A 26,105-nucleotide genomic window follows, 5' to 3' on the forward strand; every position below is an offset into this window, starting at 1 on the left:
TGTGAATAAACATATAACAGTATATTTAATATATATAAACATTGATAACATTGAGATAATACAGTACAATCAATAATATAATTTGGTTAGTTGGGAGTCTTTGAGCTCGAGAGGGTAGAATACTTGCTGGCCCTTTGGAAGGTTAAAATTGATCTATATAAGTTTTAGTTTCTAAAAACAAATTTCCTATCCTAGACCCAGACATAAAATAATTAGGGGTTTCAAAGGACCTTCCAAAGTGGTAAAATTAATATAATAATCCTAAAATTCGATGATGTATGACATTTTGTGTACCACTTTATCGGAAAACCTTAAAATCCCTACGAAATATAATTGTATAAAATGGGTTTGGCCCGAGGGTTTGAAATATCACATAGGCGTTAGAGAGGCGCTGAATTTGAGCTTCTTCTCGCACAGCTTCTTTATGGCCACTTGACCGGTGAGCTCAGCCTGACGCAGAATGCGCTTCACGTCCTCCAAGCGACCATGCATGTTGGCTAGCATGTAGGCGGCCTTAAGCTGGCCGATGTAAATGTACGAGGAGATGCGCAGCTCCACACTTCCGATGCGCTGGATGAGGCGATCGAGAATTTGATTTGTTTCCGGTGCATTGCTATGCACGGCGGCATTGACGGCAGTCGAGAGAATCTCATCGGTTTCGGTGGAAATGGCATTGCCATTATTGCTGCCAATGCAGTCCAGCAGACGATCCACCTCCGCCAGACGTTTATTGCGAGCTAGGTACTTGGCGGTGGCTCCGAACACTTTGATTGTGGGCAACTTGTAGTCTTGTATAATTCTGGAGAGTATAAACCTTAGTATAATGTAAGACACACTATATTATCCTAGCTTACCCGTATGCAAGGCCAAAGCCTTCGTCAATGTTCTTACCACACAGCAAAATCAAGATACATATTTGAATCCGATCTGAGGTGCCTTCAAACAGCGTGGGAAGATTCGCTCTAGTGGACTCCAGACGAATCTGCGCAACAAAAGATTTTTAATTTATTTTTTTTTACAAACACTAAGCGAAGTATTGCACCTGTTTGAGAGCTTGTAGAGTCCGGAGCGGCTCATCGGGCGGCTGCTCCCGTTCGCAAAGGGCCAGGAACTTAGCCACCTCGATTTGTCGGCGGATGGTGTTGATGTGTCCATTGAGCGCTCTAGCATCCATCTGCATGGCGAAGCTGGCGTCTCGAGTACTGGCAGTGCTCACTACGCTTGCCCGTCGCCCCTGTTGCCGCTGCAGAAGCTCCCACTCGGCCAGGTCCAATTCGCCCTGCAGGTGCATTTGAGCTGAGAGCAGGTGCTGGGCATTGGTGTGCAATCTCTGGAAGTTCTCGCATTGCAGGGGATAGAATTTCACACAGGTCATGCTGGCCCGTATCGGGTCCTTCAGGAGGAGTTGCAACTGGTAGAGTGAGTTGAGCTGTTGATGCTTCACCAGGTGGGAGCAGGTTTGCAAGAGCGGTAGTTGCCACCCACTCCCCTGAGAATCATCCAGTTGCTGCAGTTCATCTACCAAAAGGGGCAGAGAGCCGCTGGCCAGTTGGGGCTGGAAGATGTGCTGGATGAAAAGGTCGGCGTCCAACTGTTGGTGCTTCCAATAGCGCAATGCTGCCCGAAGCTCATTACGTCCGAGCAGGAAGGCAAGGATGTCGCCATGACTACCATAGGTGAGCACATAGTGCAGTGACTCCTCGAATCCACGTTCCTGTCGCCGGTTATCCTCGAGAGGTGTAGCCAGAGTGCCATAGTTTCCTTTGGTTATGTTTTTGAGACCGGCCAGAGCATTCATCACATTTAGGGCCGGCTCCTGGAGCGGTCGCTGCTGCACATAAGGCTCCCTTCTTCGCGAGAATAGCGAAGCCAGTGAGGTATTGGAACTACGGATCAACGAGGCCCGCTGAAGAGTCTCCGGCTGTGGCTGTGATTGCGGCATAGCCGCTATTAGTTGCAGGATTTCCCGGAGCAAAGCTGGTCCTCGCTGTGGACGCTTTCTAGGAAGGAGCAAAGCGTCCGGGGGGGCGGCTCCAAACATGCTCTTGTAGATGATACTATTGAGTTGTTCGCTGGAGAGCCGAGTCATGCAGTGGCCGAATTTCTCCCGGGCTAATAATTCAAATAAAAAAGGATATGGAATATTTTGAACAAGCGGATATGTGGGCAGAATTACCAGCTTCATAGCAGCCGGCACGAAGACAGGCCAGTCCGTGGGCCGCCATTACCCCTGTGGTGGCAAATCCGAACTTGAGGTGCACTTCCAAGGCCAGGGTCCAGTGCTCGGCCTCCACGAGAGCATCAGCCAATTTACGCAGATTCTGATTAGTGAGTGGCCCGGCCGGAATCAGGGATTCGCAACCCTGCTGCACCACGGCCATAATGATTTCCGAATGTTCACGAATGTTTTCAAACTCCCCAGGTGCTCCACGAACCTTGAAAAGAGTGGGTCATTAAAGATTACACGTATTACTTGGCAGAGCTTGTACCAACCTTCGCTGCAAACGACAGGCAGTTGATCATTTTAGCCACCAGGCCATAGTCCACCTCTGGATTGGGGACAATCAGCTTTTCCAGCTTGCGGCAGTGGAACAGCAGAAGTTCGACGCAACTACGCTGTTCGTGGTGATTTTTCAGAATCGACAAGCTGAGTGCCACACTGGGGGCATGCTCGTATGAGAACTCCTCGCGCAACAGCTTATCATGTGTGATGATCCCGCTAAGCCGCCACTTGCTAGCATCACTCTGACCCGAAGATCCTGATCCCGAACCGGTTGTGACACTCCTTTCACTGGAAGACCCATCATTCTGACCCTTGGGGGCCAAGCAACTGGCGCAATCATTGCAGATGCGCACCTCCAGCTCATCGTATAGCTCCGGGATGCGCATCCGATGGGTGGAGCAGGCATAGCACACCACTCGTCCGCACCGGCGACAGTGGTGGCGTCGCATAAGCATTGTGAAAGCTGCCCTTCTGCAACACATGCAGTGGGTGGCCTCTTCGTCGCGGGTCCACTGCTGGCGGGTGGGGGCATGCTTGGGCATTACGAAGGCACCGCACAGGGAGTCCAGCGAATTATGCACGTCCGTGCCTAAAGAGCTTGGCTCGGAAGGGGCACGCACATTGGCCACGTTGTAGTCCAAGGCCTTACTGGCGTAAATTCGAAGCAATAGGTCCAAGCACTCCTGCCCCACAAAGTGGTCCTGTTGGTAGGAGTTGAAATTCAGCAGGATGAAGGCCTCCGATGTGGTTTGTCCCAGTTGAAACCGAATCTTGGCGGGAGTGCCTCCTGGTTGCACATCGTAGATGTGGCCACGCTTCTCAAAACAATACGGACACGGTCCCAAGGGTTTCTCCTTCTGTAACTTGACCCGACTGGCATCCAACAGCTTTCCCAGCAGCTCGAATCGGGCGTTCATCACCAGCTGTTCCACGATGAGTAGAGGGTGCCGAAGCAACTTCCAGAAAAGTGGACGTTCACTGACATCTATCTGTCGCAGCATTTCCAGGGAGAGCTGATAGTTCCGGTACAGACGCGGATCTCGGGCATGGACCTCCAAGTAATCGATGACCCATTGGAGCAGCGTTAGGGACCTGAACTTATCCTTATGCGTGTCCAAAAAGTTGACCAAAGAACTGGCCGGAAACATCTCCACAATTTCTAGCAGCGACTCGTCAACCTCCTCGCCATCCTGCAGCTCCAGAAGTGCATCCAGTAGCGTAAGCAGGCAAACCCGCTGCTGAGCTTCACATTTGGCCAATAGGACCACCCGGCTCCATTCGAGGCACAGTTTGAATCGGCGGCGCTGCAACAACTGCTCGAAGATCACGTTCGGGGTCTGGCGGCCAAAATCGTAGGCCTGCGGCCAGCTCTCGAACTGGAGCAGAGCCGATACCCTGGCGTATATGGTTATATCGGAGAGTGTGTGCTCCAGTTGGGAGCGCAGGAAGGGTGGGATTGCCGTGGCCGCCAGACGATGCTGCAATGAACGCTCGATTAGCTCCTTGGCCATCTGGCTGCTGGAGATACGGGTGAAGTGCTCCTTTAAAAGTTGAGCCCGCTTGCCAAGATCACTCATGTGCACCACAAGCTGAATGTTACGCGGGTCCTGTTCGATAAGTTCTTCAATGTAACAGTCTATTCGAAGGTTTATTTTCTCCGGAGATTCTGTTGGTCCACCTGTTCCTAGCAGGAGGATTTGCAGCAACATTTCTCGGTTGGGCACAAGCTTCTCTAAGTTGGAACTGTCCAACTTATACGCTTTCAGGGCGGCCAGGACACGGTTACCGCTGTCCATGGCAGACTGGATTTCCACCTCCGGCAGGTGCATCAGATTTCCCAGGTAGGTGAAGTCCAATCCTTCGTCTCCCCCGGGTAGATCACCGTGTTGCACAGCCCACAGGAGTTGCGCCAAGAGCTGATTGTGCTGGGCAATGTAGTTGTGGATGGATTCCTGCTTCTGGGGTGCTACTTTACGTGGAGATCGTCCTGCAGTTTCATCCGCCAGCTGCGGACATATGTTGAGGGCGATCACATGAACCAAGTTCAGATGCAGCGCTGCCACACTAGCCTCAATCTCCAATGGCGTTATTCCGCACTCGTAGATTAGTTCCCCGATGACTTCGTACGGATCATTTTTCAAAAGCTGCGTGGTGTGGTACTCCACATTGGGATCTCTGAGCTGCAAGAGGCGCGCCAACTGTTGAACGTAATTACAAAATCTGGCATAGTAGTTGTGTCTGGAGCGTAGCTGCTGGAACTGTCCGGCGTTGGCTCTGAGCTCTTCCCCATGCGCATACTCCATTGGTTGCTTGCCATAGAGTACTTTGAAGGCAGTCTCCCGCTGGAGTTGTAAGGCCAGAACCGCCGGTCGGAGTGGATAACTCTGGAGGGAAAGCATCTGGTTCAGGGCCGGCTGCTGACCGGATCGCTCCAACAGGCGCATGCACTCGCACAGATTTTGCAGGAGATTCATGGCTCCGATCTCAGAGGACGCAGAGGTGACATTCGCTTCATCGATGGGGATCTTCTGCTGTTGCTGTCGTCGAATGACCAACAGTAGGTTGCTGGTGATTTCCCGGTTGAAGCCAAGGTTTACGATCAAATCACAAATCATTAGCGCGTTCAGATTGCGTTCCTCAAACTGTTGCAGAAAAGCATGTTGTCCACTGTGTTTCTGGATCAGCTCCTTAAGTTCCGGGCTCTGGTGAAGCCGCTGTGCTTGGGCAAAGTTGTCCACCACACTGATGATCTTCGACAACTCAAATCCTTTGGCTGCCACACCCTTGATTTGCTCGACCGTGGTCTCTCCGGAGTTGGGCTGTTGTGCCTCAAGGGCCTGGTAATTGGCGTAAATGGTGGCTAGCTTCAACTTGACCTGCTGCTGCTGCTCCATGAACTGCAATTCCCGGCTCAGCTGGCTCTGCTCCAAGTGAAAGGTCTGGAAATAAAGTATTGAAATGAAAATCTGATATGGCCAAGGAGAAACCCACTTACCTCAATGATCTGCTTGACATCGTTGAAGTTCTTTAAGGCCAATGCCATGATGGCCAGTTGCTCGGGAGTACTGAGCATCTTCGGAATAATGCATCGTTCATTGACCGGAGTGGCGCACGAATTCTTCCGATTCCCACCAGGGCAAAGGAATTGGGCACGAGCCCGACACTGATCGATACTCGGGCCTGCATCCCCCGAGGGCTTTGGCGTAGCTGCTCCGCTGAAACTAACCGCACGACGTTGCTTCTTGGCCTTTCTCCGGTTCAAGCTTGAAGCGTGGTTGCTGCGTTCACGGCTTTCATCGTCACTGGAGGCCTTCTCCTTGGCGGTACTGTGGAGCTGCACCAGCTGAAGAAGCTGTTCCGGCTCTAGAATACAGGTAAGCGACGGCGTTACCTTAGCCAAGGACTGGTCGATCTTCTGGAGCACTCCCAACTTCCAAAGAGCCTCGCTTATGGCTTCGACCAGGCGGTGGAAACGTTGCTGGTGTTCCGTCGCACTTCTAAAGTCCTGGGAGTGCAACTTCTTTGTGACAAACGTCTTAAGGAATGTGAATAGCGCCACAAGAGAAGGGGATCGAATGATGAATCCGTATCTGGATCGCTGACTCTGCGGAACGGTGGGTCGAGGTGGACTGGCAACATCATCATCCACATACTGCTCATCGTCATCCTCCTCATCGTCGTCCTCGTCCTCCCTTCGCTTCTGGGAGTTCTGGTCCAATTGTTCCCAGCGAAGAAAGACGAGGAGGAAAATATCCTCTAAAAGCGAGCACAAGGTTCCCAGTTGATGTATTTGTCTCAGATGGACCGACATTTTGGCCACCTTTGCCTTGCAGTTTTGCTCGCCCTGCTCGAGGATTACATCGTATACGTGACAGAGAGTCGTATAGTAGCTAAGGATCTCCATATCTTGCTGATAGAAGTTCTTCAAAGCAGGTGTCTGCATCTGCCACTTGTGCGTTTCCTCCAGCAGACGGAGTAGCTCCTGCTGATCGCAGGTGATCCCTTGGTCATGAATCAGTGACAGCACGCTCGGTGCTCGTAACAATGAGTCAACTTTGAGGGTTTTGCTTACATCTCGCGGCCTGAGAAAATTAAGCAGCGTGGATAAGCGCTGAAAGTCTGCATAGAAAAACTGGTGCACTTTTCTCAGCTCTTCGGGAACAGCAGTTACATCAAACTCCGCCAGGCTCTTATCCAGACAGCCTAGTTCGTCAATGGTTTGGGTGCCCAAAGCAAACTCATTGGCCAGTCGCAGGATTAACAGGGTGTTTCTCAATGTGCGGTCTTCAAAGCACTCAAAATCCTTAAGATTCTGACACAAGCTGGCCACAAAGTGCTCTCTCTGACTAAGGGCCAGCCACAGAACCAGTTGTCTGGACGGCGCTACCTCACTACACTGCCTTCGCATCGTTAGCTCCTGTTCCTGTATTAAATCCTCCAGGAGTTGACCCTCATTTCGCGATAACAGGGCTAGCATCAGATGCTCGTTGTTGGGTGAATCACTGGCCAGACGCGTCATCAGTTTGTGCCGCAGGGTCGCCGCCTCCAATATACTTCCCGGAAAGTTAGCCAGCACACAAAGGGCTCTTGGGGATGAGACATCTTCATCTAGGAACTGCCGCAGCACAAAGCTGATGATGTGACCAATGTGCAACTTGGAACGATCGTGTAGCAGTTTCAGCAACTGCAGGGAGGGATAGGGGTGGGACTGGAGTAATGATTGGACTTCGCTTTGGTAGAAATGAGCAGCTCCAGTGGCCGTACCATTTAACCACTGTATAAAGGTCTGAAAATTAGTGGATAACATTAGAGACCGATAAAGTTGGAAGCTTATTCTTGAACCTACCTCGAAAACTTTTCTCTGGTCCTTGGGCAGCAAGCCTAGCAGCTGACGAACATTCTGGTCCTCCGGTTGAGACATTTTCGGGCACCTGTTGCTCCTAGCGACTGCACAGCTCTGGTATTTTCTACGGTTCTACAACGGATGGTTCATTGCTCGGCCTCCTGACTTCTAAGTGGGTCTCAATGTGCCGTGATCAGTGCTCGGCATTCACTGCTGATTGCGGATTTCGCTTCTATCTTGGGCTATTGTTTGTAGCTTCTGTTCTGTTTCTGCGTCTGCTTTTGTTTTTGTCCGCAGAGCAGCTGTTCGGGCTTCAGCTTCAGTTCTCCAATGGTACGTGATAAGCGACACCCGCATATTATCTACGGTCAGGCTGGAGTCGATCAAATAGTCCGGCTCCACCGATCTTCGAACTCAAAATTCAATAACAAAGACTAGATGTTGCGCTTACATATGTGTACGCCTATATATCGTGGGCATGCCAACTTGCTGTAACCGCCAAAGCTGAATTCTTCCTAATAAAAATTATTATATCGACCGTTCTTCATATTTTAATCAAAAATGATTTCTATTATATTTAATTAAAAATGTAGTATCTTATCTATATCTTGTTTCTTATCTGCAACTGGATTTATATTTAAACTTAAGTTGACAGTCTTCATTGGTGGCAGCTCCACTTTTAAAAAGTTATCGATTTTAAAAGCTCGCCTCTCTAAGTATTTGAATTTAAATTTTACCGCCCTGACTCACCCCTACAGGGTTTTAATTGGATTAGACCAAGTCCAATGGCCACCAATGGTTCTCGCTTTCTAACTAGTTGAATTTCATCATCCCACAGAGCAGCATGGGTATGCAATTTCAAAGTAAGTGATTCCTACAAAAAGAAAGCATTGGATCCAAGTTATCCCTTTCAGAAATCTTGGTATTTGGTGGAATCCTGATAGGTCTCCTGTCTGTTATCGTTATCTTGGTGGGTGTCCTTTTGAGCAATACGCTTCCTAATGTACTAGCACCAGAGGAGCGACACTTTGCCTTCGACTATGTGATTGGTAAGGGGAGTTGGTATTGGAGAGAACTTTGTGTATATTGAGGATTTTTTTCAAGTTGGAGCTGGAACTGGAGGCGGCACTCTGACATCTCTCTTGGCCAAGCACAGTAATGGCAGTGTACTGCTAATCGAGGCCGGTGGACCGTTTGGACTGCTTAGCCGGATTCCTCTTTTAACAACCTTCCAGCAAAAAGGAATTAATGACTGGTCCTTTCTATCAGTGCCCCAAAAAAACTCCTCCAAAGGATTGATTGACCAACGACAGTGTCTGCCGAGAGGAAAGGGGCTGGGAGGATCGTCCAATTTAAACTACATGCTGCACTTTGATGGTCATGGACCCGACTTTGATAGCTGGCGGGATCTGCACAATCTGAATGACTGGAGCTGGTCGAAGATGCGTCCCTTCATGGAGGCGGCAAAAGCAAAGCCGGCAGATATGTTTGAAATCCCAAGGGATTACTCCAAGATTACTGAAGCTCTAAACGAGGCGCAGGCCCAGTTTTCCCACAAGGATTGGACCTTTCACAGGTCCAAGTACAATATCAAGAATGGTCTTCGCCATTCCGTGCAACAGCACTTTTTGAACGAGGTGCTTCATCGACACAATTTACGTCTTTTACCAGAGGCTTTGGTGAAAAGGATTCAGTTGACTCCTGGCCCCAGACCCCAGGCAAGCTCAGTTTTGGTTGGGATTAAAGATGAGAACAATCAGGAGTTGGAGTTCACCATCGAAGTGGGAAGAGAGCTAATCCTCTGTGCAGGAGCCTACCAAACGCCACAACTATTGTTGGCCTCCGGTATAGGTGATAGCTCCATGATGAAAAAGTTAGGGATTCCCCTGCAGCACCACCTACCTTCAGTGGGCCAAAACCTCCACGACCACTTTAATGTTCCACTCTTTGTGTCGATGGGAGTAACTGGACCCACATTGAATCAGAATACATTGTTGAATCCGATGACTTTGATCAATTTCCTGAGCTCTGGCTCTGGGCCTCTGGGAAACTTTGGAGTAGTAGGAAACGTGGCCAGTCATGGGGGATCCTCTCCATTTGGTATTACCTTTTTTGGAGCCGGGGCCATTGATGAGGCTGCCCTTATGTCTATCTCAAACTTCAAAGGACCTGCCTTTCGCGCACTGTTTCCTCGCTATTACAATTCCTCCCAGGAGGGATTTGTAGTCATTTCCAGCTGCCTTCAGCCAAGATCACGAGGTTCCGTGGGACTTATAAACCGTCACATGCGAAGGAATCCACTCATAGATCCAAACTATTTAAGTAGTGAGGAGGATGTCGCCTGCAACATCATAGCCATTCGGAGTGCTGTAAAAGTATGTAGGATAGTTTTAGGATAATTTATAAAAATATTTATATTCTCCAACTGTAGATAGTTACTTCCACCTCCTTTGCATCACTTCATCCCCGAATACATTGGCCCAAGCTCCAAGAGTGCTCCAATTTCGGCCCATTTGAGCGGGACTTCATTGACCACCAACCTTCCGACCTCTACCTGGAGTGCCTAATGCGTCACATTGGTCTGGGGTCTCATCATCCTGGTGGCACCTGCGCCTTGGGCAGCGTTGTGGACTCGCACCTAAGGTAAGGATCACCGGGATCGAAAGTGAGAATCGATGATGATGTGTTTATAACATAATAATTTAGATTGAAAGGCGTGGACAATGTGCGGGTGGTGGACGCCAGTGTGCTGCCCCGTCCCATCTCAGGGAACCCCAACTCGGCGATCGTTGCCATAGCTCTGAGAGCCGCCTCCTGGATACTGAAGAGCGAGCTAAATGCCGGTAGTGACGCCAAATAATTGAATTGCTCAGGGAAATTGTTACAAAAGCATTCAAGTTGAGGGACAACACTGAAAAAAAACATACTCATTTAAAAAAAATAGATTAAAAATCGTTTTTAAAGAAAGATTTTAAGAAATATACTCATGGAAGTTTTTGTTTTTTATTTGAAATATTAACTTAAATTAAATTATGTTACCTAAACAGCACAGAGCCTATAAATTTAATTGAATTCATTTGTATTAAATATAAAAATAAAATAAACATGTTTTTTTAACAAATTAGTTGCTAAATTCGAACCAATATTTAATAATAATTTATTTTCTTTTGTGCCACATAAAAAAACACCTGCCATCTGGAGAGAAAACCATTTAAATCATAACAAAATATAAATATTATATTTTAATTATTAGAATCTTCACTTGAAGAAAACAGGTTCAATAACCTTTTAAATTTTGAATAAATATCACTTTTAAGGGAATCCTTCAATCTGAAAATCTTTATAGCTTTGGTGTCCGTTAAAACATGTATTTATTCCTAGAAATGTACAAGTAATACTAATATTTGTTCGCAGTGCAATGATCTTGCACTTGAGCTCATTCCCAGTGCAGCTCTCCTGGCCCTCTGCCAGGTGGTTGCCGTTTCATGAATGGCTATATAGTGATCCGGCAGTAGCGCGTGGCTCCCACTCATTGTTCTTGTGCAACCCCCAAGCGGCGCAATCCGGCGGTGGAGAGCAGTAGAAATTCCGCGACTGCCAATTAGGCGTTACATTTTGGATACGGCCTTTGGAAATGACGCTCCATTGTGCGTCCTCCGTATTCTGGCTGTGATTGGTCCTGAGATTATGTCGGCGCCGAGTTCTTTTTGATTTTTTTCAAGATCAGTTTGCGTTGTGGGTGACATAATTGCTTACAAGGCATCCATTAAAAATCACGGTATAGCAGAAAATCTGATCCGGACGGGAACCCAGTTAGAGATCCCATAACACTGAAGCTATGCTCAATGAGACGCTCCCGGAACTGGAGATGAGGTGTCGCAATTCCCCTGCCCGCCGGCTTAACTAAGGATAGTCGCCGCCCCGTGTTCCACAACTAAATTACCCCACAATTGATAATTGAGCAGAATTGAATTGAATCACAGCCGTAGTCGCATCAGAGGCACCCAAATCTCAGCGCCTAGTGCCGCGTATGGGCTCAGTGCACCACCAAACGACCTAAGAGTCACACACATCTCGTCCAGCTTACGATCTCGAGCTCCATCCCACGTGGGTTAGTCAGCATGCCAAATATCGAGCAGGTACTGGGCGAGCTGCAGCGCTTCGCGTGGCCGGATTATGTGGCCTTCGTGGCCATGTTTATGCTCTGCATAGGCATCGGCATCTATTTCGGGTTCCTCAAGAAGTCCGTTTCCGAGGACGATTACATGCTCGGTGGCCGTAAGATGTTGGTTATCCCTATTGCTTTCTCACTGGTGGCCAGCTTTGTGTCCGGAATTACGCTCCTTGGATTGCCCACCGAAGTGTACTCCTACGGAATGCAGTATCTCTATGTAGCCAGCGGAGTCATCGGCATGGGAGTGGTGATGGGCGTATTTTATTTACCCGTCTTCCACGACCTGAACATCACCTCTACCTATGAGGTAAGTGGGTATTGGGGATTTTTATGGTTGAAGTTTATATTTTTTAAAATCCTGCAGTATCTGGAGGTTCGCTTCGATCGCAGATTGCGCTTGTATGGATCAGTTATGTTTGCCATTATGAATGTGAGTTTAATCCAATTAATATTACAAATTTAAAAGTACATTTTCATCATTCTACTTGATAGTAGATTAAGTTCTGGGACCTCTTTCCTAGTCATGGTTTATAAAGTAACTTTTATTAAAAAGCGTTTCTAAATAAGCTTTACAATTTATACTAAAACTCATAACCCAATTCGCTAATTGTATCATTTAAATTTGGAAGACATAAGTATTGTTAAGAGCATTCTAGTGTACGTGCTTAGGGAGCCAGTCTTTCATAGACCCATCCATCTTCTCCCTTGTGCACTAGGTTCCCATCAATTTCGGATTCCACACCATCGCCTCGCCTAAATTGGATGCGATCATGCAAGCGATCTGTCTGACCTTGCCAGAACTCGATGAGGTCTGGACGGACTAGGTAGCCGCCCCAGTTGGGCAGAGGCACTTCTCCATCTGCTCCCAGCTGTTGCTTGATACCCGCCTCTACTTCATCCAAATAGTTTCGAGATGGAATCCGTTGACTTTGCGGACTTGCGGCAGCTCCGATTTGACTTGCTCTTGGGCGCTGATGAAAGTACTTTAGAGAATCCTCTGGTGAAATTTTTTCGGCTATGCCCTCGATGCGAACGCTGCGGCGTAGTGGTAACCAATAGAATGATATGGCCACATTGGGATTACCCTTGATATCGTCCGCCTTTCTGCTGCCATAGTTGGTGAAGAAGGTGAAGCCCTCGGCGGTGGCCTCTTTGACCAGTACAAAGCGATTAGAAGGTTTGCCGGTTGGACTCACGGTAGCCAGGGCAGCTGCATTGGGTTCTATGATTTCCGGAGTTTTCAAGGCCAATGCCAACCAGTCCCGGAAAAGGCATAATGGGTTTTTAACTTTGATATTCTCCTCTAGAAAGGCATCCTTGCGTTCACAGTACTTCACACGGAGCGCTGTGTGGAGTTTAAATTCATTTGATTTTATATTTGTTAATTAAATGTAAGCTCTTTCCTTACCGGAAAGCTGGACTTCGGGCGTTTCTTGGCTCATTCTGCGCACTGTCCTCAAGAGTCTCACTGTGTGGGGTCGAGGGTTGATTATTCAGTGACCAAAAATAAGCAAAGCGAAGACGTACTTGTCCAAGGACAGACTATTGATAATCTACTTGCGAATCTTTATCTTTGATTTCAAAATTAAACAAAGTTCTAGTTGATAAGAGAAAACATAATCTGACAGCTGATTTTGTAAGAGTTGCCACCTTCTTACAGATTCTTGGTATTTTTGTTCTTTAAAAATACCGCTAGACTGGAAAATAACGTTTTTTTATTTTCTCAAAAACACAATATTTTAAATTCATTTTCAATAAATAATTTTAAAGATTTAAAGATGATTCTTTTAAGAGCATACATCTTATCTTTTTTATTAAAAAAATATAGTTTATAAATGCTTTATACACTTTAATTGCAAACATATTTTTTTTGGCACAAAAATGTGTATATTTAAAAAAAGGCACGAATTTATAGAGATTATATTCAAAATTAGGGAGCCAACCGCTCGTAAACCCATCCATTCTCTCCCTTGTGTACTATCTTTCCATCAACCTCTGATTCCACTCCCGGGCCGTTTCTGAACCGGATTCGATCGTGCAGACGATCCGTCTGACCTTGCCAGAACTCCATGGAATACGGGCGAACTAGATACCCACCCCAGTTGGGCAGCGGTACCTCGGTGTCCTCTCCCAGTTTCTTCTGGATTCCAGCCTGAATATCTTCCAGATACTTTCGGGAGGGTATTGCCTCACTTTGAGGACTAGTGTTTGCGGCTATTTGAGCGGTTCGGGGACGATGCTTGAAATATTTCAGCGCCTCGGCATCGGAAATCTTTTCCGCCACGCCCTCGACACGCACACTGCGCCGGAGGGGCAGCCAATAGAACGACACAGCTACATTGGGATTAACAGTAATGTCCAGAGCTTTACGGCTGCCGAAGTTGGTCAGGAAGATGGGTCCTTCGGGGGTGAAGTCCTTGACCAGAAGGAAGCGATTCGATGGCTTACCGTCGGCCCCCACGGTGGCCAAAGCGGCGGTGTGGGGCTCATCCACTCCAGGAGTGTTCTGGGCCAGTTCCAGCCAATCATTAAACAGGGCAAATGGGTTCTTTACTTTGATGCTGTCCTCCAGGAAGGCGTCCTTTCGGTCGTAGTACTTCAGGCGAACCACTAGCACAGGTAGGCCGGTAAACAAATGTTACATAATACTATTTTGATGAAAATAAACAAGACTGTTTATTACCCGAAGCATCTTGGCTCATTCCGCGCTGGACATTATGTAAAATTGAGGGGTTTTGGGTGGAAAAAACCACTGGTAATAATCTTCTCCACACGGCAGCACGCATGTTTTTGTATCTAAATTGTTATTCTTTTGGTGGCCAATTGGGTTCTGACTTTGATAGAACAACAAGCAGATCCGGCACCAGCTGATTGAGATATAGAGTCTCCCCCTCTTTGTTTTGGGGGCTGGGGTCGATATACCAGTGGCGTAGCCAAAATAAAATGGATGGGAATAAAGGTGTTCTTAGCAACAATATTCCGGATAAATGTTTCCAAATAAATGATTAAATTAAAATTTTAAATATATAGATTATATTTTTTAAGCTTTAAGCTTTCTTATTTTAGTTATGATATTAAAACAAATATTTTTATAAAATGTCTAGAAAGTATCAATTGTTTAAAATGTAATCTTCAAAAGATAACCCCTGTTCTTCAAACATAGATTCTAAAATTCAGTTTCTTTGAAAGAATATTTATCCAGTTTTAATTTAGATTCAAAATAAATATAATTTTCATCAAAAACATTAAATTTTATTCCACAACGGCCTTCTGACTATATTTATGAGTCAAGTTTAATTTTTCGCACTCAAAAATCTCCCTCTGCAGTTTGTCGTTCAGCTTCTTTCCGGCCACCGAGTCATGCTCCTTTTCCAGAACCTCTTCCGCCTCCTTGAGTCGAGCATGGGCCTGTTCCAGTAGCCCAGCCACGTCAGTGTCCGGAGAGGCCCTGCGAGACTGCTCCTCCAAAGTATGAGCAATCTCGATTAGAATGACAGTCACGTAGATGGCTAGTTTAATGCTGTGAGGATCTATCCGCCGGCAGACGTCGTGGAGCTCCTCGCACAATCTCAGTTTCCGCTCCAGCTGCCCGTTGCTGAGAGTGTCCATTTCCAGGCCGGGTTCGTTCCCATACAGTTGGATAAGTGTGTGCTTCAGATTGAACATGTGGAAGTGGTTTGGGTGGAGCATCTGGGAGAGTCGAGCCAGCAGCAACTCCACCTCCTTAGCCGTGGGGCGACCTGCCAGCAGGCTTTCCACCTGATCAGTCATGTGGGTCTGAAGCTCGGAAACGTAGGCAGCATCCACGAGCATGGGGCAGGTGTCGCATTTCCACTGGGTTTCCTCGTTCAGCGGATCTACCGGCAGGTGGGTGCCGGTACAGCACAGATTCACATCCCCCAAGCAGGCCAGGGCACTCACATAGCTCCCATTCTCTGTGGGATCCAGACAGCGGGCGCAGTGGCAGCTGAAGTGCTTTGTCAGACGGAGATGGTGCTGACGGAGCTGGGTGCCCCACAGGATGTTGGTGTAGGCTATCCTCAAGTGGTCGCCCTTCTGCAGGTCACACCCTGCCCGCACAGTGATCTGCTGGGTGAAGGCGTCGAACTGGAAGTAGCAGTTGGGCTGGCAGGCGTGCTCCATCATGCAGGCCTGTCGGAACAGACCACTCAGCTCCACTCCCGAAGGCAGCTCGATGACCATATAGTTGGTTTCAATGATTCCGCAAATGCGATGGAGCAGCTCAGATCCGCAGTCGGCCAGTAGATCCGGTTTTGTTTGCTTGAGACGCTTCAGGAACCGCTGCTGCAGGAAGTCCACTACTCGCATTTCCGCTTCTACGTGCAACTCCGTTCCCTGGCGCTCCTCCTCGTGCGACTGCATCTCCAGGAGAGCTGTCCACTTGGCCGGATTCTGACGCTGGAGCAGCAGACACCTCAACACCAGCAGGGCATCGCCGCGGAAATAGTCGTTAAGGGTTCGGTTGTCCGCTCGAGCTCCAGGGGTCGGGCCCAGGCTGAGAACACTACACTCCAGAGCTTCGTCGGCGCAGGCGGCGCTGCAGACTGGCCAGTGACAGCTACGGAGGGGAAACCAATAAATTCCACCGCACCTTAGGTCTGTAGAGGATCACATACCTGCGACACTGGTGCTTGCCAAGACGGCAGGGGGTGTGGCAGCCCACACAGGGAACGATGGTCTCGTCCTGTGAGTGATACCATTTGGGACCCACCACCAGCGGTTCCTCGACGAAGGCAATCTGCTTGGCCGCTATATTCTGGGTGGCCACCAGAAATCGACCCAGTTGCTCATCCTCCGCCACCCGGAACGGTTTGCAGCGTCGCTTGTGCTGCGCCCAGTCCTGTTTCTGGTGCTCCGGGTCACAGTAACGCACCAGCTTGCACCTGGTGCAGACCAAGGTGGCAGCCACTCCGCACACGGGGCAGTCCGTGCTCGACCCCATTGTCGCTTCTGATTAAATATATACGCTTTTCCACAAACGAGGTGCAACACCACGTTGTTACGTCGGCGGCGGAGATTTGCTTATAACTAACGCCACCATGGGATGCTTTATTTTTAGCGCCTTCTCCAAACACAAGCCACTAGTTCCTACCAGAGAGAGCAGATCTCTCTTGGATGCGGCATCCTCGCTATCTCTGAGAGAGGAACAGGGTGCCCTAAGAGGAGGCACTTTCTCCAATCCAAGGAGCTTATTAAAAAGATAAATTACTTTTTCAATTAGTTTTGGGAAAATAGATACATAAATAGACTTTTAGGTATCATAAATTTAAATCTTTTATTTATTAAATGTTTGAATATTTTACGAAATAATAAACTAATCCTCAGGTGGCTTACCTTCCCATTGTGATCTACGTGCCTGCATTGGCTTTCAACCAGGTGACGGGAATCGGAGTCCACACAATCACCCCAATAGTTTCCATAGTCTGTGTCTTCTATACCAGCTTGGGAGGTCTCAAGGCCGTGGTGTGGACCGACGTAGTGCAGGCCGTGTCCATGCTGGGAGCACTCTTCCTGGTGGCCATCAAAGGCAGCATGGACATCGGAGGAGCCGGTGTAGTGCTAGAGCGAGCTTGGAACTCGAATCGGATAGAGGCTCCAGAGTAAGAATGCGGCTGGTTCTATTTATGAATGGTTTTTTAAAAAGATATTCTTTCCATTCCAGTCTCAGTATCGATCCTACGGTTAGGCATACCTTCTGGTGCCTGTTTTTTGGAGGCATTGTGTACTGGACTCAGACGAATGCCGTTTCCCAGAACATGATCCAGAGGTATTTGGCTCTTCCCACACTTGCCGATGCCCGTAAAGCTCTGTGCATCTTTTGCGTTGGAGTACTCGCCTTGATGGCTCTTTGCGGGTACAACGGACTTCTCATCTACGCCACATACCAGAACTGTGATCCTCTAACCACGAAGGTATGATAGGTTTAAATTTGAAGAAAATATTTTAAAATAAATATCTTAAAATTAAATTTTCAGTTGGCCAAAGCTCGTGATCAGTTACTACCTCTCTTTGTGATGGACACCTTGGGTGAGCTGCCCGGCATGACCGGAGTCTTTATTGCCGGAGTCTTCAGCGCCGCCCTGAGTTCGCTCTCCACCTGTCTCAACTCCATGTCCGCCGTGGTCCTGGAGGATTTCGTGAAGCCCTACGTTAAGAAGCCACTCTCCAGCACGGCCATCAATTGGATTATGCGCCTTGTCGTCGTTGGAGTGGGTGCTCTCTGCGTTTGCCTAGTCTATGTGGTGGAGCACATGGGAACCGTGCTCCAACTGACCATGAGCCTGGAAGCGATCACCAACGGGCCTCTCTTTGGCATATTCACCATTGGCCTATTTCTGCCCTGGATTAATGGAAATGTAGGACAATGAAGACTCACAATTATATAGGTTTCCATTAACTTTACTCTTCCAGAGTGCCTTGCTAGGCGGAGTTACGGGCTTGATAGCCATGGGATGGGTGAGCCTAAATGCCCAGTGGGCCATCGCCTCCGGTGCCATCAACTATAGCACCAAGCCCCTCAACGTGGAGCAATGCGACTACAGCTTCGATGTGACCACCAGTTTGGCCAACAGCACCACTCACCTAACTGCATCTGCGAAGTAAGAGCAATCTTCAACTATTCTTAAATTATTATTTAAAAATAAAAATCCTTAGCGATGTCTTTCCGCTATACCGCATCTCGTACATGTGGTATACCACCTTCGGAGCCTCGATCACCATCATTGTATCGCTTCTGGGTACTCTGGTCTTTGGCAAAAATAATCCCAACAAGGTCGATCCCGTGCTGCTCACACCCTGCATTCGAAAGTTTTTTAGCTCTGGCTCCGAAAAGCCTATGGTGAGTTGGCTTAATTATAAAATTAAAATAATTAGAATTTAAATTTTAGGATGCCTATAAGGCCGACATTCCATTGCAGCACAAACTCCACCCTGATGAGGTAGCTCTCTGAAGAAAAGTTTCCCTCGCAACATAATTTTTAATTAGTTAAGAGAATAAATTCCCAATATTTTATTTAATACATTTTCAAAGATATTTACAAAATATATAGAAATTTTTATTCAATCAAAAAAGGGTTAGCAACAATATATAAATACGGTTAACACAATTCTCTGCGAGACATCAAAACAAAGATGTTATATGATGATCCACAAACAAAAAAAAACTACTTCTGCTGCACCTTGGTAAGAAGAACGAGACGCTCGGCCTCGTTAAGATGCTCGAAGAAGGTGGCAAAGTGCTCGTTCTGAGTAAAGGTGGTCAAGAACTTTTGCAGATTCTCGGCGATGTCGCCCTTGTAATTGGTCTCCTTGAGTAACTCTTGCAACAGCTGCTCGTCCTCGACATTTTCCTCATCCATATCGAAGCACAAGTCGGAAATGTAGCGTGGCTTTGCCGCATTTCCGGCAGCATCATCATCCTCCTCCTCCTCGTCACTGTCCGTCAGTGGCTCGTCCGTCTTGCCCTCTTGGAAGTGCTGGTATTCGGAGATCAGCACCTTGAAAATTTTGACAAGCGCTGGAATGGTCACCCATTTTTGGGTAGAAGCTGCCACAGAGCGGGTTCGTCTGCGCGTATCGCTTGGGTCATCAACGAGCTCCTTGTATGTGATGGTCGTTAGGCGATTGTCCTGGGTGGCGACTCCATATTCGAACAGTTTGCACAGAGCCATGGTTGTGACCTGCGAATGGGAAAATTTCAAAGTTTTACTTTAAACTCCGTGGCTGAAAAAACTATAGGGACTACCTTTCGTTCATATATGCCGAAGAAGGAGTTCTGGCGAGAAAGCCAGTTAGTGAGGACGAACTGCATCGCGGGCTCGCCATTAGGACCTGGAACCGTGGACAGGAAATTGAGGACGGCATCCATTTGTGTAAGGAAGAGATGGGCAAAGATCAACACCAGGTTCATGATCACTTTGAGGCACTCGAGGTTCTGCATTTTGCTGATCACAGCCTTGAGGAGCATGTCCACGTTCTGACCCAGCATGCTGCCCAGTTTGGTTATTATGGTAATGACAAGGCGCCCAATCTTGCCGCCGGCTGTCATCTCGCTGTTCATGGGATTCAGCAAAACGGTGGCCACAACCTGCATGATGCAGGTAACGCCTTCACCGTTCTTGTATGTGCAGATCTGCTCCGGGGAGACGTTGATAAAGCTGCGTAGGCACTCGCCACCTGCCACCATGACAGCGTGGTCGTCTGTGTGAAGGACGCAGTTTATCACAGCCGGGAACGCTGAATCCAGCAAGCTACTGCTTAGTGGCGGCTCCGTGTATCGAACAATAGTGTTGAGAACGTCCAAGGCGATATCCTGCTTCTCGGTTGTGATCTCTCCCGTCAGGGCCAAGATGCTGACGATGGTGGGGATAAACTTCTCCTGCAGTGGTCCCAGGCACTGCTTATGCTGACACAATGCCTTAATCAGATCCTGAACATTCTCCAGGACGTAAGGGTCTTCAGCGTACTTGAGAAAAACAGCGATGGCTAAGGGTGTGACTTTTCCTTGAGCGGCGTAGGCGAAATCGGCATCAAACTAAGAAGGGAGGAATAAGAAATTATAATTTGAAATACATCGAATTTTCGATCAAATACCCACTTTGACCATTATCGTGAGGGCCTCCATTAGCAAAGCCAAAACAGTTGCCTTGCAGCCCGGCACTAAGGCCATAATTCCATCGAGGAAACCGGGAAGCTTAGACACCAATAAAGTGCGCTTCTCGCCGTCGCTTGTTTCGTTTGCCTGCAAAAATCCGTGCAGAGTACGCACAGCACTTATTCGAAGAATGTGCGACTTTTCGGGGGACAGACTGCACAGCGTGACATCGAGAATCTCGGCCAGCATCTGAGGATTGTACAGGTCGGATTTGGAGTATGTGCTCAGGGTCCACAGAGCGCGACCCACCAAGTGCGGTGACTCTTGGTGCACCAGCAGGTTCCGAACGATGGTCAGATAGTTGAGCAGATCAAACTTGGAATCTCCCTCGAGGATTATATCCCGGAAGCCGTGGACGGCGTCCATGCAGGCTTCCTGAATCTTCCACCAGTTCGGATTGTTTGCCGCCTTCTCTGCCTCGGCCACGTTGAAGTGCCTGCCTAACGCCTCCTGCAGCGGTTGAATGGCTTTTACACCGAACTCATCATTAATAGCCTGAGAAGCAGTTGGAAAAACTTTGATTTAGTAAAGAAATTATTAATTGAGGAGTTGCTGAACTCACCAGCAACACATCCAGGCCGCACATGCGCACTGTCAACTCCACACCGCCATCATCCTCATCGTCCACGAATTTTTCTGGATCCTCCTCCCAATCCTCTATTTGTTCTTCGCTCAGCTGGATGTACACGATGGTGATGTAGATAAGATCGGCCAGCACATTTTTGATGCTGCCCCGCAGTTTGCTGCAGGTGACGATGCAATTGATGAACTCTAGGATCTGGATGATTAGGGTCTGGAAGTTGGTCTGCTCGTCATCGTCTTCGCTGTCGCCGCTGGCCAGGGGATTCGGCTCTGTCTGGTTAACAGAAACCTTCACGTACGTCTCCGCTATTTGGGTGAGGAGCTGCCAGATAATGGGCAGCACGCGGTCCATAAAAGGGTGGATGTACTTGGGCATTTCAGTGACCAAATGGGTAAACACTAAAAAAAAAGGTTTAGATTTATTAAATTTCAAAGAACTACAGGGCAGTAACCCACTCACCCTTTATAATCTCAGAACGTAGGAGAAAATTCGAGCCGGCGCCGCTGTTCATACTCAGATAGTACATCAGCTTGTCCATAAAATTGGTCAGAATGGAGCTCATCATGGTGCTCTGCTCCTCCTTGTTGGTGATCAGAGCGGCGATCGAGGTGAATAGCGGCTTCAGGATTCGGATGGCCGAGACACGTGTTTTGATGGAATAGTTTTGCTCAGAGTCGAAGATGCGATAGACCTCTGGAATAACTACAGGTCCCAGCTCTTTGATCTGGTCCACGTCGTAGGTGAAGTCCTGGAGGACCTGCATGGCTCCGTGAATCGAGTCCTCATTACCGCCCAGACATTTGACAATAATGTCAAACAGCTCCGCCCATCCGTGTGGGTAGTCCGTGGCAGCTATCGTTGATATAGTGTGTGCCACCGAGGATCGAATCTTGGAGTTGGGATCGTAGAGGCCATTCGGCAGGATGTTGCGGATCGTACGCTTTGCCTGCTCGCTGGCCATGCAGCCGTTGATCTTCTCTCCGGAATCTCTCTCATCCGTCCAGTGGTTCTCCACATAGCGGGTGAGCATGATGATAGCGATCTGCCGTAGCGGCAGCTCGTGTGCCTGGTTCATGATTATTTCCGACAAATAAACGCCATAGCCTAAAAAGAGTGTGTGGGAAAAAACAGTTAATAATATGCGAGACCGCACCCAAGCCAGGTTAAACTAGAGGCCCGCCAAATCAGCACGCACCTTCCGTGTACTCCAGCTGCTTTGTTCTCTTCTCCGCCTGCTGCAGGACGTGTGTATCGGAACTAAGGAGGTTCTGCAGCTCCTCGATGATTGCCTGCTTAACGGAATCTCCGCAGTCGTTTTGAAATTGCAGCGACATTTTGTAGGATCTGTTGCGCTTCAAATTCCACTAATTCGCAATGTCCAAATTTGCAAAACATAAACCGGCGCGGCGTGCTGCTTTCGTCAGAGTTGCCTGATCGTCGACCACCTGTGATTGCCAGACTGTTCAACGAAAATAGGTGTTGAGAAACGCAGGCTTCAAGAACTGGCGGTATTTCAAATACTGGCGGTTTTAAAATATATTTCAAAAGTATTTATATATTTTTGTTGCTTCCGATCATATTAGTATCCTTCAAATTGACATTATCAGGGGAGAATGTTAAGATTTCCAAAATATTATTTTAAATAGTAGAAACAATTTTTATTTTAACATAATGTATGCATTTAAGAATGATAAACTTAACAATAAAACAATATCTTTAATGATTATAAATCCAAACTTCACAGTTGCAAGCATCTTATCACTTTATATCTTAGGATCCTAGGGTTTGGTGTTACTTCTTATGAGCTCAACTCCTCAATCTTAGCAAGCAGTTTCGCTTTGGTTGTTGACTTTGGCAGCTTTTGCCCAAAGTGTTCGTCCAAAATACTCTGCAACTGGGCGACAGTGCAATTCGCTATTTGCTTATTCTTTATAAGTTCTTCTACAAAATCGTAGCTTTTAATCTGTTCCATGTCGATTTTAGCCACTTTTGAGGCTGTGGCCCCTTCCTTCACGGATTTGGCCGGACGCTTCTTGGCTGGCTCCACCTCCTGTTCAAAGATCTCTTCGTAACTAGGCAGGAGTTTCTCGATGCGACTGTCTTGCTGGGTTTTGTCCAGCAGATTCTCAATTCCGGTATTTTCCGAAGTAAAGTCCAGCGAAAGGGCCAGCAGGTTCGCCTGTAGAGCTTCTAGATTCGGGTCATTGATAAGATTGGGCTGATAGTCAAAGCGAAGCTTTTTGATAATCTTCTGAAAAAACTCGACGCCTTCATCACTGGCCGAATTTCCGGCACTGTTCCAGTCGCACATATCGATGTGCCGAATGTGCTTGGCCTCGGGCAGATAGACAATCTTGAACCCATCGCCGCAGAGCAGAGAGCGGTAGCTTGTGTCCTGTCCCCTCTCAGGAGCCTCCACTGGAATTAATGCAACATAGCGGGGTGTGGAATTACGCTTGCTCATGAACAGGCAGATGGCAATTTTATCTCGCGCCAGACAACGCTCCCACAGCCCCCTAAACAGACGTTTCGACCCGATTATACTCCGATCATCGGGGTACATGAAATTGGAGGGCTTACTATAGCTGAATTCGGGCATGGATGAGCGATGTTTGAAGCCTAGAAGCATCATCCGCGGCTTGTGCAGATTACGCACACTATTTATCTTGTCTATACCGATGCGCAGATTCTCGCCGCCGACATTGCAGTTGTACCATCCCCCCGTGGCCTTTATCTGGTACTCGTGCTTCACCTCCTGCGACTCCTCGTCCTTTTGCTGCACCATTATAACTCGCTTGCTGCGCACCACGTTGTTGTCGCGACGAAGAATCTGAACCTTTTTCGGGTAGTTGTGCTTCTGAAAGTAGTTGTAGTATTGGACGGACATGCTAAGGTTTGGGCCAATGTAAAAGCTGAAATGGCCAAGGCAGCGTCGCAGAAAGTCCTGCTTCAGTTTACGGTCAGCCAATATCTCGCGAAGCACGTGCGGATCGGGCACCTGGAAAGCGTCAATGTCGATAGCTGCAAAGAATCAAAAATCAGTATTTGATCAGACAAACATAGAATTAAATATTGAGGAAACGGGAAACTGTAAGCCCATCTAAAACCATGATCCAATATGTCTTCACTTGGATGCGGGTGAATGATGGCTCTGCTTGATCTGCGATGTCTTTAAACCTCCCAAACCAAGTTTAAAGTAAGCGAGGGGAACAGACATCACATGGAGGGGATTTGGTGTCTAACGTACCCCTTGAGAGTGTAATAAACTCCTTATAAAACGGTTCGTAATCGAAGTCGTCCACCATAGGAATAACATGAAACTCAAACTCTTTGCCCTCCAAATCGGTAGCTTTCTGGAGCGCCGCCTGGAATGCATTGCTGGAGGGTGGGTGCGGCGTGTTCACATCGGTTATGTAGGCGATCTTGGCATTGTTCAGTTTCTTTCCACACTTCTCCAGCAGCTCTATGCAGAGTCGTATCATCAGATCGAATCTACCGCAGCCATCTGGCTCCGCCAATCCGTACTCTTTCGCAAACTGTAACTCCACGCCGCCCATGAACTCAAGATAGTGTTCCACAATCGCCTTGTTGAGTTGCCGAAGTGGCAGAAACACGGCACAATTTTCAGGGACAACGATGTTGTCAATGGCCGTCGCTTCCAGCGGCAGGGGACTGTGTTTGGTATTGGCGAAGACGAGACCGATTAGATCCTTATCGCTGACCAGCAATCCGGACGTAAATGCTGTCCGAATGATATTCAGCGCATCCATTAGTCTCTCCGTTCCGGCGGTCTGAAGATTGGCGTCCACAACAAAGAGCAGGGCTTCGCGTCCATGGTAGTCGCGCTTCATGGCCACATCCTCCTCGTCCTCGGAGCAGGACAGCAGGTCCACATCGTTCTCCGGATTCCAGGTGCTCATCCTTAAGGATATTTATATTTTCCGGGATTGCGCGAATTTCACAAGATGTTGAAGTAATCGACGCCATCCGATTTCGATTACTGTCCAGGGCTGGATCGCTGTTACAAACTAAGCAAAATTTAATTATTCAAAAGAGATTGTTTTAAAGGAAGTAAATTTAAAAAATTTAGGTTTTTTATAGCTCATCTTACTAAAAACTGTGTGTTTTTGTTTTTAATATAACGTATAATAGTTAAGCTTCCGCTCATCGATAATTCCAGCTGTCAATCGATAGTCTCATCTCAATTTTGACTCACCATCGACTTTTACAGCGGCAGACCTCCTGGAAATTTATTTTCAATTGTAGAAAGTAGGGAGCAGCACATAAAAATGACTGGCATCATGGATAGCGTGGAAATGCCCAAATTGCCGGAAAATCAGAAAACTTTCGCCGGCATCCCCGAGGCAGTGTTCCTGGTAAGTGATTGATGGGTCGAGTCTAACCTAGCAATGTGCACCTGCACCTGCAGCTGGAAATTTCCAACTAATCCACAACAATTTGGTGCTTCCAGGAGGAAATTGACTCGTTCATGGCGCAACCGGAGAATGAGAACTGCGAGAAGGTGCTCCAGCGCCTGGACGAACAGCACGGAAAGTATCGTTTTATGGCCTACAACCTGGAGACGAGGCGCCGCAAGCTGAAGTCCCAGATTCCGGACCTAGAGCGCTCACTGGAGATGGTGAACGTACTTCGCAAGGAGGACGAAGAGCGTGAGACGCAATTCCTGCTCAGCGATCAGGTGTTCATCAAGACTCTAGTGCCACCCACGAAAACGGTGTACCTCTGGCTGGGGGCCAGCGTGATGCTTGAGTATCCGCTGGACGAGGCTGAGGCGCTGCTAAAGCAGAACATCACATCTGCCGTTGGCAATCTGAAGTCCGTGGAACACGATCAGGACTTCCTAAGGTCTGTTTACATCATCCTGATTGGTGCCAGTAATTCTTAAAAATGTCTTTTTTTAGGGATCAAATTACCACGACAGAGGTAAACATGGCTCGAGTCTACAACTGGGGTGTGAAAAAGCGGCAGGCCGCAGCAAAGACCGCCAGCAGTTCCCCATCGTAAGGACCCATTTTGGAAACCCATCCCCAAATCAACATCAGCCGCAGGCAGTGCTACGCCTCTCGCGTAATATTTATTTCGACGCTTCACCGAAAAGGCTCGGCAGGGATTGCCGTCTGCTATATTCTCATTCACCACTGATAACAATAAAACCGCCACACAACGCATTAAACTGCAATGTACTTGCCTCATTGAGCTCTTCCTGGCATATAGTGAAATCTTCATGGCAACTCGTAGCATTGAAACGGCTTTGGGTATGGCTTGGTGTGCTGGAAATCTTCCAAACGGAAAACCAGTAAATTTCTT

The 26,105-nt window shown here is 47.8% G+C and overlaps 9 protein-coding genes across 10 annotated transcripts; 3 read left to right on the forward strand and 6 right to left on the reverse strand.

The window, feature by feature from the left end:
• Positions 1–7,945, reverse strand: LOC6499657 (zinc finger FYVE domain-containing protein 26 homolog). The gene is made up of 7 exons (XM_001954168.4): positions 7,350–7,945; positions 5,499–7,289; positions 2,494–5,442; positions 2,177–2,435; positions 1,043–2,112; positions 855–982; positions 1–799 (listed from the first exon to the last, which is right to left on the reverse strand). The coding sequence occupies exons 1-7, from the start codon at positions 7,422–7,424 to the stop codon at positions 370–372; spliced, it is 6,702 nt and encodes a 2,233-aa protein (XP_001954204.1). The 5' UTR covers positions 7,425–7,945; the 3' UTR covers positions 1–369.
• Positions 7,946–8,094: 149 nt separating this feature from the next.
• On the forward strand, positions 8,095–10,667 carry LOC6500936 (neither inactivation nor afterpotential protein G). Its single transcript, XM_001954169.4, has 5 exons — positions 8,095–8,209; positions 8,261–8,395; positions 8,451–9,721; positions 9,778–9,989; positions 10,053–10,667. The coding sequence occupies exons 1-5, from the start codon at positions 8,191–8,193 to the stop codon at positions 10,204–10,206; spliced, it is 1,791 nt and encodes a 596-aa protein (XP_001954205.1). The 5' UTR covers positions 8,095–8,190; the 3' UTR covers positions 10,207–10,667.
• Positions 10,668–10,864: 197 nt separating this feature from the next.
• Positions 10,865–18,607, forward strand: LOC6500937 (sodium-coupled monocarboxylate transporter 1). The gene is made up of 8 exons (XM_001954170.4): positions 10,865–11,827; positions 11,885–11,950; positions 16,867–17,141; positions 17,204–17,453; positions 17,517–17,897; positions 17,953–18,140; positions 18,196–18,379; positions 18,429–18,607. Exons 1-8 carry the CDS (start codon positions 11,468–11,470, stop codon positions 18,489–18,491), a joined length of 1,767 nt encoding a protein of 588 aa, XP_001954206.2. The 5' UTR covers positions 10,865–11,467; the 3' UTR covers positions 18,492–18,607.
• On the reverse strand, positions 12,042–13,173 carry LOC6499656 (pyridoxine/pyridoxamine 5'-phosphate oxidase). Of its 2 annotated transcripts, XM_014910687.2 has the most exons (3): positions 13,048–13,173; positions 12,929–12,988; positions 12,042–12,865 (listed from the first exon to the last, which is right to left on the reverse strand). In XM_014910687.2, coding segments are annotated over exons 1-3 (741 nt in total). In that variant the 5' UTR covers positions 13,049–13,173; the 3' UTR covers positions 12,042–12,185. The 2 variants fall into 2 exon arrangements, with proteins under 2 accessions (XP_014766173.1, XP_001954207.1); XM_001954171.4 differs by having other exon boundaries at positions 12,929–13,172.
• LOC6499655 (pyridoxine/pyridoxamine 5'-phosphate oxidase) lies at positions 13,357–14,428 on the reverse strand. Its single transcript, XM_001954172.4, has 2 exons — positions 14,204–14,428; positions 13,357–14,130 (listed from the first exon to the last, which is right to left on the reverse strand). Exons 1-2 carry the CDS (start codon positions 14,304–14,306, stop codon positions 13,451–13,453), a joined length of 783 nt encoding a protein of 260 aa, XP_001954208.2. The 5' UTR covers positions 14,307–14,428; the 3' UTR covers positions 13,357–13,450.
• LOC6499654 (SET domain-containing protein SmydA-8) lies at positions 14,563–16,693 on the reverse strand. Its single transcript, XM_001954173.4, has 2 exons — positions 16,158–16,693; positions 14,563–16,099 (listed from the first exon to the last, which is right to left on the reverse strand). Exons 1-2 carry the CDS (start codon positions 16,481–16,483, stop codon positions 14,773–14,775), a joined length of 1,653 nt encoding a protein of 550 aa, XP_001954209.1. The 5' UTR covers positions 16,484–16,693; the 3' UTR covers positions 14,563–14,772.
• LOC6499653 (importin-9) lies at positions 18,575–22,277 on the reverse strand. The gene is made up of 6 exons (XM_001954174.4): positions 21,973–22,277; positions 21,237–21,881; positions 20,757–21,175; positions 20,138–20,689; positions 19,286–20,074; positions 18,575–19,220 (listed from the first exon to the last, which is right to left on the reverse strand). The coding sequence occupies exons 1-6, from the start codon at positions 22,109–22,111 to the stop codon at positions 18,705–18,707; spliced, it is 3,060 nt and encodes a 1,019-aa protein (XP_001954210.1). The 5' UTR covers positions 22,112–22,277; the 3' UTR covers positions 18,575–18,704.
• A 133-nt stretch (positions 22,278–22,410) lies between these two features.
• On the reverse strand, positions 22,411–24,795 carry LOC6499652 (ATP-dependent DNA helicase 2 subunit 1). Its single transcript, XM_001954175.4, has 2 exons — positions 24,025–24,795; positions 22,411–23,798 (listed from the first exon to the last, which is right to left on the reverse strand). The coding sequence occupies exons 1-2, from the start codon at positions 24,695–24,697 to the stop codon at positions 22,576–22,578; spliced, it is 1,896 nt and encodes a 631-aa protein (XP_001954211.1). The 5' UTR covers positions 24,698–24,795; the 3' UTR covers positions 22,411–22,575.
• A 159-nt stretch (positions 24,796–24,954) lies between these two features.
• LOC6500939 (prefoldin subunit 3) lies at positions 24,955–25,977 on the forward strand. The gene is made up of 3 exons (XM_001954176.4): positions 24,955–25,153; positions 25,249–25,643; positions 25,700–25,977. The coding sequence occupies exons 1-3, from the start codon at positions 25,067–25,069 to the stop codon at positions 25,800–25,802; spliced, it is 585 nt and encodes a 194-aa protein (XP_001954212.1). The 5' UTR covers positions 24,955–25,066; the 3' UTR covers positions 25,803–25,977.
• The last annotated feature ends 128 nt before the right edge of the window (positions 25,978–26,105 follow it).

Source organism: Drosophila ananassae, chromosome 2L (assembly GCF_017639315.1).
Source record: "Drosophila ananassae strain 14024-0371.13 chromosome 2L, ASM1763931v2, whole genome shotgun sequence".
NCBI classification, from domain to species: Eukaryota; Metazoa; Arthropoda; class Insecta; order Diptera; family Drosophilidae; genus Drosophila; species Drosophila ananassae.

Coding starts and splice junctions, on each gene's coding strand:
- LOC6499657 (XM_001954168.4), bottom strand. CDS start 7,424: ATGTCTCAACCGGAGGACCAGAATGTTCGTCAGCTGCTAGGCTTGCTG. Junction 2,436..2,493: donor GCCTGTCGTTTGCAGCGAAG/GTTGGTACAAGC, acceptor ACTCTTTTCAAG/GTTCGTGGAGCACCTGGGGA. Junction 2,113..2,176: donor TGCCGGCTGCTATGAAGCTG/GTAATTCTGCCC, acceptor TTGAATTATTAG/CCCGGGAGAAATTCGGCCAC.
- LOC6500936 (XM_001954169.4), top strand. Junction 9,722..9,777: donor CCATTCGGAGTGCTGTAAAA/GTATGTAGGATA, acceptor CTCCAACTGTAG/ATAGTTACTTCCACCTCCTT. Junction 9,990..10,052: donor GTTGTGGACTCGCACCTAAG/GTAAGGATCACC, acceptor ATAATAATTTAG/ATTGAAAGGCGTGGACAATG.
- LOC6500937 (XM_001954170.4), top strand. CDS start 11,468: ATGCCAAATATCGAGCAGGTACTGGGCGAGCTGCAGCGCTTCGCGTGG. Junction 11,828..11,884: donor ACATCACCTCTACCTATGAG/GTAAGTGGGTAT, acceptor AAAATCCTGCAG/TATCTGGAGGTTCGCTTCGA. Junction 18,380..18,428: donor CTGGCTCCGAAAAGCCTATG/GTGAGTTGGCTT, acceptor TTTAAATTTTAG/GATGCCTATAAGGCCGACAT.
- LOC6499653 (XM_001954174.4), bottom strand. CDS start 22,111: ATGTCGCTGCAATTTCAAAACGACTGCGGAGATTCCGTTAAGCAGGCA. Junction 21,176..21,236: donor ACGTTCTGAGATTATAAAGG/GTGAGTGGGTTA, acceptor CTTTTTTTTTAG/TGTTTACCCATTTGGTCACT. Junction 20,690..20,756: donor GCGGCCTGGATGTGTTGCTG/GTGAGTTCAGCA, acceptor ACTGCTTCTCAG/GCTATTAATGATGAGTTCGG.
- LOC6499654 (XM_001954173.4), bottom strand. CDS start 16,483: ATGGGGTCGAGCACGGACTGCCCCGTGTGCGGAGTGGCTGCCACCTTG. Junction 16,100..16,157: donor GGCAAGCACCAGTGTCGCAG/GTATGTGATCCT, acceptor TCCCCTCCGTAG/CTGTCACTGGCCAGTCTGCA.
- LOC6499652 (XM_001954175.4), bottom strand. CDS start 24,697: ATGAGCACCTGGAATCCGGAGAACGATGTGGACCTGCTGTCCTGCTCC. Junction 23,799..24,024: donor GTTTATTACACTCTCAAGGG/GTACGTTAGACA, acceptor GATTCTTTGCAG/CTATCGACATTGACGCTTTC.
- LOC6499655 (XM_001954172.4), bottom strand. CDS start 14,306: ATGCGTGCTGCCGTGTGGAGAAGATTATTACCAGTGGTTTTTTCCACC. Junction 14,131..14,203: donor AATGAGCCAAGATGCTTCGG/GTAATAAACAGT, acceptor TACCTGTGCTAG/TGGTTCGCCTGAAGTACTAC.
- LOC6500939 (XM_001954176.4), top strand. CDS start 25,067: ATGACTGGCATCATGGATAGCGTGGAAATGCCCAAATTGCCGGAAAAT. Junction 25,154..25,248: donor TCCCCGAGGCAGTGTTCCTG/GTAAGTGATTGA, acceptor TGGTGCTTCCAG/GAGGAAATTGACTCGTTCAT. Junction 25,644..25,699: donor CACGATCAGGACTTCCTAAG/GTCTGTTTACAT, acceptor GTCTTTTTTTAG/GGATCAAATTACCACGACAG.
- LOC6499656 (XM_014910687.2), bottom strand. Junction 12,866..12,928: donor GCCCGAAGTCCAGCTTTCCG/GTAAGGAAAGAG, acceptor AACTCCACACAG/CGCTCCGTGTGAAGTACTGT.